This window comes from Salvelinus sp. IW2-2015, linkage group LG31, assembly GCF_002910315.2.
Source record: "Salvelinus sp. IW2-2015 linkage group LG31, ASM291031v2, whole genome shotgun sequence".
NCBI lineage: Eukaryota > Metazoa > Chordata > Actinopteri > Salmoniformes > Salmonidae > Salvelinus > Salvelinus sp. IW2-2015.
The window spans coordinates 21,714,885-21,723,128 of record NC_036870.1 but is presented as its reverse complement, the minus strand read 5'-3'; the positions used below and the strand labels follow the sequence as shown (position 1 = coordinate 21,723,128).

At 39.4% G+C, this 8,244-nt stretch overlaps 2 protein-coding genes across 2 annotated transcripts; both read left to right on the top strand.

Annotated features, from left to right (window-relative positions):
- The first annotated feature begins 4,728 nt into the window (after positions 1-4,728).
- LOC111955432 (large ribosomal subunit protein mL53) lies at positions 4,729-6,561 on the top strand. Its single transcript, XM_023975663.2, is given in 4 exon segments — positions 4,729-4,762; positions 4,765-4,822; positions 5,532-5,644; positions 5,931-6,561. Coding segments are annotated over 4 exon segments (324 nt in total). The 3' UTR covers positions 6,050-6,561.
- Positions 6,562-6,613: 52 nt separating this feature from the next.
- LOC111955428 (fatty acid-binding protein, heart) lies at positions 6,614-8,022 on the top strand. Its single transcript, XM_023975657.3, has 4 exons — positions 6,614-6,772; positions 6,961-7,136; positions 7,230-7,334; positions 7,783-8,022. Exons 1-4 carry the CDS (start codon positions 6,700-6,702, stop codon positions 7,834-7,836), a joined length of 408 nt encoding a protein of 135 aa, XP_023831425.1. The 5' UTR covers positions 6,614-6,699; the 3' UTR covers positions 7,837-8,022.
- Positions 8,023-8,244: the final 222 nt, after the last annotated feature.

Sequence of the window (8,244 nt, the reverse complement as noted above, 5' to 3'; positions counted from 1 at the left end):
TGGGGAGTGATGAATACTGTATGGATCAAAATAAAGCCTGTTACTTACACTTCTCAATAGAAAAAGGGACATTAATGGTGAGGGTGTGGGAATGTCATAAAACCCTTTTTAACACTATTTATCACTTTGATGAATACAGTATAGCTAAAAATAAAAGCATTTTATTTCCGCAAAACTGAAAAAGAGCCGATGGCAGCTTGGAAATGTTATTTTGTGCAATATTTTTGTGACGTATGTTGTCATATACAATGTTTTCTCACAGTCACAGTCACAACCCACCACAGCTGTTATCATTGTACTGTATGCGTACTGTAGCCTGCCTACATTGTAGCCTGCCTACAATGTAGGCATTTATTTGTGGTTCTGCAGTGGCAGAATATATCTATCATATTTCTTGGTACATTAGACATGAAGGTAGGGCTATCTATCTGAGTTTAAATTAAGTGTACCATGACTGGATTTGATTAATGAATACTGCTACATTCACCCACTGCTTTTCATTATAACCCAATGCCATATTGTTTTAAATTTTCTGCTTGGAAATCAGTTTTGATAACTTTTCTTGGTTAAATCAGAAAAAAATGCCTGTGTTAATAAAGCACTATGTGGGTGACACATGGAGTAGAACCCCATGAAAAGACTCAAATACTAACGGCATCTGACAAACAACCGACAGTATCATTTGAAAAAAAGTGTTTTGCATTGTGTGCATTCTTGTATAGTTGACCCTTTCCACCTGGTTCTAGAAGCAAACAACTGTAGCTTGCCTTATACTTCCTCACTCCCCATTCATTTGATTATGTGACTTGTCAGTTTGATTGTCTATTTTAAAAGACACACCTCTGCTTTATTGACTCAGAGCAATGAACTGTCTGAGTGTCTGTGTGTGTGTGTGTGTGTGTGTGTGTGTGTGTGTGTGTGTGTGTGTGTGTGTGTGTGTGTGTGTGTGTGTGTGTGTGTGTGTGTGTGTGTGTGTGTGTGTGTGTGTGTGTGTGTGTTGTGTGGCTGTGTGTGTGTGCGTGTATTTACCTCTGCTATATTAAATTAGATCATGACAGATTGCCCCAGACGATCGGTCCTCTCCAACCTAACTTAATTTTACACACCAACATCATCAGTCAGTAGATTAGCAGAGATTGTCAGTAGCGATTTCCTCTCAGTTACAGTAATCAATCATGTCATGTTATTCAGAAACAGTCGCTAGTGTTTGTTGAATATTAATTAAGAGAATAGCATAAAATATGAGCTATAGATGCATGAAAAAAAAGAAATTATACAAAATATAAGGGAATTTAGGACACACATGGATAATTATTGTTTATTATGATCAGTGGAAATGAAGTAGGCCAAAAGCTAATACTGAGAGAACTTAATGGAAATAGAGCTGCCGCCGCCATCTTTGCTTCCTTAGCGGTGGACCTTCCAGTAACCAATTCTTCACACTTCAGCTTCAGTTACTTGCAGTAGCTAGCTAACTTGACCCGCCGTTTAACGATGAGCTCTTCATGACAAACTAGTAGCATATACTAGTACACTCTTAGAAAAATGGGTTCCAAAAGGATTCTTTGTCTGCCCCCATAGGAGAACCCTTTTTGGTTCCAGGTAGAACCCTTTCTGGCTCCAGGTAGAACTATTTTGGGTTCCACGTAGAACCCTTTGTGGAAAGGGTTCTACCTGGAACCAAAAAGGGTTCTTCAATTCTTTTTAATCTAAGAGTGTAGCATATAATATGTTCAGTAAAGGTTGAACGTTTTTTAGAGCTGCAATGTACTGATAATCAACCTTTTACGGTCCGAGTACAGTCGTGGCACATTACGATCTACACCCACCTCCAAACTATCCATCTCTTCAACTTTTTCATGAAGAAACCCCCGAAACAATCACGTTTGCTCCTTCCACTTTGTGGACAAGAACAGTACAGTAGGCCTGCAGCAGATCAAACCGGATGTCTTGATGGTAGTGAGAGGTAAGTCAAGTGAGAGGTAAGTGCATTCAGAGATGGAAGAGGAAGTGAAACACCCCACTCATAGTTTTTTACTGGTTCAATGAAAGTCAATGACCTAAGTAGACCAGACCCAGCTGCTACTGCATTGGTGTCTATGGGAGACACACCCACTTAAGTAAACCGGAACATAATTTTTTGGGACAATTGTAAATGGCTTGAGTGAGCTATCTATAATTTATCCACCATTTTTGGGTCAGTGGCCATAACAAAGAGAATTTAAATATAGACGCCTAGAAATTGTTTCGCCAGTAGAAATCCCCAGAGTTAAATATTAAGAATTATAAACTGGGTAGTTTGGCTCCTAGATGCTGATTGGCTGAACGCTGTGGTATATATAAGCAATAAGACCCGAGAGGGTGTGGTACATGGCCAATATACCACGGCTAAGGGCTGTTCTTATAAGTGACACGACGCAGAGTGCCTGGATACAGCCCTTAGCCGTGGTATATTGGCCATATATAGTACCACTAACCCCCGAGGAGCCTTATTGCTATTATAAATTGCTTACCAACGTAATTAGAACAGTAAAAAAGTAGTTTTGCGTCATACCTGTGGTATATTTTCTCTTATATACTGAGTGGTTCGATCCCTGAATGCTGATTTTTTTTTTCAAATAAAAAATGTATCTTTATGTAACTAGGCAAGTCAGTTAAGAACAAATTCTTATTTACAATGACGGCCTACACTGGTCAAACCCGGACAACGCTGGGCCAATTGTGCACCGCCCTTTGGGACTCCCAATCACGGTCGGTTGTGATTGGCTGACAGCCGTGGGATATCAGACTTTATTGCAGTTTATAATAGCAATAAGGCTCCTCTGGGGTTTGTGGTATATGGCCAATATACCACGACTAGGGGCTATATCCAGGCACTCTGCGTTGTGTCAATTATAAGAACAGCCCTTAGCCATAGTATATTGGCCATATACCACACCCCCTCAGGTCTTATTACTTAAATATATGACTCTGGAAATCCCTGATTACGCTTGTACTGTAGGTGTTGTCATTGTGACGTTAGCTACCATAGCTCATGCCCAGAAACACGTCTAACGAAATTGTAGTCATGACATTTTCAGCTACTTAAAACGTTGTCTTAAATCTAGATTTTGCCTTTAGATTTTGAGAAAATTAACAATTTAGGACCAATTTTTTACTTCTCCCATTGACTTCCCAGACCCTGGGCTGGTTTGTCGAGTCTGTTGGTCCTCTGGCTTTCAAAACTCTGTAGTCATAATTTAAATAAGGTGAACATGATCTGACAAAGCCTACCTAAGCTTGTACATATTATAATGTAGGCTGTCAGTGGCACTGAATTATAGCCTTATTAATCCTATTGTAGCGATCCTTGTTACAATTCCCACCAAGTGGGATAACCCTATTGGCGCCATACGTGGGGTGTTTGCCTTACGCCAGGGACCCTGGTTAGCTTCCCTGCCCTGCCGTTCGCTACATTGGTGCCAGAAGTGGGATGATGACCATGAGGCCATTGCAACGCACGGCCCAAACTTTTAAAGGGGTCTGAGTAGTCGAAACAAGAGGATGTGCCTTCCGGTTTGGAGGGAGCAGGGTAGTGAGCCTTGCTATATGAGCCACATTACAATTCCCACCAAGTGGGTTAAGCCTATTGTTTCAATGCGCAGACTGTTTGCCTTTCACGCCAGCCCCCTGGGTTTGCTTCCCTGCCCTGCCGTTCACTACACTAGGCTATCTACAACATATTCACCCACACACCAAAGACAATTTAAAGAGCCACTGAACATGCTGATTGGCATTGGTGTTTTTCTGTTACTCATAAGAAAAACGAGATTTCAGTCTTGGGGGTGTGTTTCCTGACTGGTTCAGCATTTGGTTAATTATGTTTTTCCCCCATGAGACACTGTAGATGAGGAAGTCTGTCTCACTGTCTATGCTATTGAACAGAGAGCAATCACTGCAGCTGTTCACCCCATGTTAGTGGGCAAATGGAAATCATATAATAAAAACCCAACCTTCATTACCAGTTGTGGCACGTGGATGTTCCGAACTCTATTTTAGACGAGACTGACTTTATGACCCAAATGATCCTACTTACACTTTGTAGTCAATGTTGACACTAGAATAACTGCTTCTGACTCGAATCGATGCCGTTTTCAAAGTGATTCGTTGCTTTTTAAATGCAGTCACTCGTTAATAAATGTTAAAACTATGTTCACACACCATGCAAAGTTGTAACCCGATAAATTATTTGACTGATCAATTTGTAATATTAGTCATGTTTTATCCATTACTGCCATCTAGTGTGTGCAGAATGAGCAATTAGTGAGTGATATAGGAAGCTTTTACTTGTGTTATCCACTACTCCCCTCTAGCGATGAACATCATTTGTGAGAGTATTCAGTAAATTTGCAAATTATCTATAGATCTGTCAAAATGCTCATAGGCTGTTCTGAGATCGTACCCGCGACTGAACACATTCTCCGGAGTAGAAAGTAAGTAAAGCAGATCTGTATGTATTCTAAGTTAGCATCTCTGCAGTAACACACCCACCTGATAGTGTCATATTAAAATAAATCAACATCAACCACCCCCTAGAAACAATGACAATGGGTCTGTGTGCCAGGAGTCTGCTCAACCACCTAGAAACAGTAACAGAACAGTTTAAAAACTCTGAACTCACTCTTGTAGAATCTGCGCTCGAGACGTTCCTGAACAGCGCCCAGGTTGAAAGGTCATTGTTGCGAAAATATGGCGGCGTCCGGTAGGTCAGCGGTGGTGCTGAAGCAGCCAAGAACATTGTTGTACAGATTTGTCCATTTGAATCCAATGTTCGTTCCACACGGTAAGAAAGTAATTTGTCTACTTGAGCCATGTGAATATACATTTTTCTAGTGAGCAGAATTTATTTTTATTCATTCTATGAAAGGGAAGCAACCCTCTCCTGATGTTGCGAAACAAATTCTGGTGCCTGTAGGACAAATAATGCATCTCTCATTTCACAGATGCTCACAGACAATCACGTTATCGTTTAATGTTATCTGTGCAACCAGTCATTTTTTTAGCAACATTTCTTCTTAATGTTGATATAGACAGATTTACCAAGGTTATTAGTTTCTTGCTAGCGATCTTAAATATGTCGCCTAATAAACGTTGAGATTGGTAGATCGAGATTGTCATTCAGTTTCTTGCTGCACTGGCAACAACCGTTATATGCTAATGTTAGAATGTTATTGCTGTAAACTCAATATTTGGCAAGCATCATCAAGCAATGTGTTATATGACTGTTTATTCCAGATTTACAAACTATCTATAAACTATTCATGAACTGATTATTTAGGCCTATAATCTACTGCATAGCATGTGTAGCCACAAGGCACATTCCATAATTAAGAGGCTCCCTGGAATAAGTAACAGTTGGCATGTAATTTACAGATATTTTTTGTCGTCTGAATGGGTGAAGTTAATCTATATTTCTTATTCCGGTGATGGATCAATCCCCACACAGAGATGCATCCCCTGTTAATGTGACGTTCCATGTTGGTGTCCTGCAGGGAGTTCCTAGTCATGGTTGGATCTGAGAAGGCCAGATCTACCAGTATAAACTGTGAGGTGATGACAGAAGTGAAACATGACCAGTCTGAACCACTGGTGGACATTACATTTAGTAAGTAGAATAAAGTTGACTTTTACCTAAGCTTTACATAATATAGGCCTAAGGTAGGTCTATTATGCCAGTTGTCACCAATCCTGGTACTGGAGAGATATAGTGTGCAGGCTTTTGTTCCAGACCAGTATTTACAAAAACATAATTAGCCTACATAATAGTAATTAGCTTATTGGATTCTTTGGGGTCCTCACCATTTGGTACCAAGCAGCTGAGTTCCCAATTTGGTTTTGCGTACCTTTTATCCTGCCTCAGCTCAACGAGTGCTTTACCCTCTTCCCTACAGTGGATGGAGAAAGGCTAATGATGAAGGGAGCGAGACTGACCAGCAAGGAGATGCTGACAGCACTGCAGTCCCGATGTGTAGCCAAGGACCCCCAGGCCAAAATTACAGCCAAGAAGTAGTCCCACCCTCAGTAATATTTATGTGTCTATGTGTATTTGTAAATGTTTATAATAAAACACTTTATTGAACTGTTCTGTGTTGGTTTTCACTCTATAGAACTTGTACAAGATTTCCCTCTATTGAATGGTTTTACGTTTAGCGAAGTTGTATTGTGTGCATTTTCACTTTTTGAAAAGTTATTTAGGTTCGATGGCATAAGACTTATTTGAAATGAAAAAATGTTTATTTTCTTTTATGCCAAGTTTAAGATAATCTTTGTCCACTCTATGCAGGCTATTAGATTGTTTTATCTCCCTCTGTCATAGTTTTGGAGCATGTGATTTGTCAACTATTTGCAGAGTAATAGACACTCTTTTAAGCATTTGAAAGGACATTGTGAAACGCATAGACTCTGACATAGTAAGCTAAACGTAATTTGGCACAGTAGTAGATGTGGTACTCAAAAACCTTTCACCCATTCTAGCATTATTCCATCCATCGAAAATTGAGGAACTACATACAGTGACGTTCGTGACTGTGATTGGGTAGTTTTAGAATGCGCGAGCCAGATAGAGCCCTTTAAAACCGTGGCTCGTTCTTAACAGAGTGAGTTGAGCTTGGACCAGTAGACCGCATTGTTGGGAATATTGCAGATAGGCTAACTGGAAAGATGGTTGACAAATTTGTGGGGACCTGGAAAATGATTTCCAGCGAGAACTTTGATGACTACATGAAAGCTTTGGGTATGATATATTTGTCTAATCTTAAATTATTGATTAAATATGAATGTATATAATAATATACATATAACATTATGCTATGATTAGGCTAGTCATTTTTATTTACATAAATTATTATGTATTATGCATTGGGTTGCACCACGCCACACTGTCAATACATCCCTCTTGACAGTTTGGTCTCCGTTGTGCAGGTGTTGGTTTCGCGACCCGACAGGTGGGAAACCGCACCAAGCCCAGTTTGATCATCAACATGGACGACCAAGGAATGATCTGTTTGAAATCCCAGAGCACTTTCAAAACGGTTGAGGTCAAATTCAATCTCAACGAGCCTTTCGAGGAAACAACCGCAGACGACAGAAAAACAATGGTTGGTTGGGATAAAAATCTGTGTGTGAAAGTCCGTTGATTTGGGTTAACGGGTCATTGGAAATAACTTTCTTTTTTTTCCTTTCATCTTCAGACCGTTTTTACTCTTGAAAATTGCAAACTTGTGCAAAAACAGAAGTGGGACGGCAAAGAGTCAACAATAGAGAGAGAGGTGACTGGTGATGGAAAGTTGATAGCGGTAAGGAATCGTTTTTTAATTACCTATATAAATAAAAAAACGTTTCTCAAATGGTCCTGTAGTTTTTTTTTGGCAGGTTTGTAGTGCTTGTTTATTTGTAAATAACTTCTGAACTTGACAGATTAATGTAAAAAAAAAAGTATGATATAAATGTATTTTTCAAAAAAAAAATCACCACAAAGTTGAAATGTTGCCAATGAAACTTGTTGGGAAAGTTAAGTCACACTTGACTATATAAGCTCAACCATTTTACATTTGACATTGAACAAGTGTTTTATCACCCTTTAACCTAAAACATATGCTGGAATGTGTATTCCTGGCTCTTCGCCTGCACCTGAAACATCTCAACTCTGTAACCTACTGTAACACACCCTATTTTCCTCTCCTATTCTCCTCTCTTCTCCTTTCCCCTCCTCTCCTCTTCCACTCTTACTTCTCATCCTTACAGAAATGCATGATGGGAGATGTGATTGCGGTGAGGACGTACATGAAGGAGGTGTAATGGGACTCAGGACCATTTTGTTTCAGATGACGACAGGCTCAGTTCAATGAGCAGCAAAGCTAAAGTTACAGCGTATTACTCATATTATTAATTGTATTGCCAAACAAATTTATGCATTGTAATACTTCAATATAATACATTTGGTTATAAACATTGTTTTGATTTTAATAAAAAACTTTAAATTGCCCTATGTTCTCATTTGGAATTATTGCATGATGTCTTGGTTGGATTCTCCAGATGTGACAGTAGGGACAATATTGATCGCTAAAGACTTACATGTATGTTTTACTTTTTTAACTCTAAACATATAAAAAAATAATGAGACATAAGACAAGAACACATTTTATTCATAGACTTTGACACAAAATGTGGGAGATTTCATCCCATCGTGTTGCCACCCTTCTCCTT

Excerpts from the sequence above, each read along its gene's own strand:
- LOC111955428 (XM_023975657.3), top strand. The coding sequence starts at position 6,700 with ATGGTTGACAAATTTGTGGGGACCTGGAAAATGATTTCCAGCGAGAAC. Across the intron at positions 6,773-6,960 it reads TGACTACATGAAAGCTTTGG|GTGTTGGTTTCGCGACCCGA; the intron begins GTATGATATATT and ends TCCGTTGTGCAG. Across the intron at positions 7,137-7,229 it reads CAGACGACAGAAAAACAATG|ACCGTTTTTACTCTTGAAAA; the intron begins GTTGGTTGGGAT and ends TTTCATCTTCAG.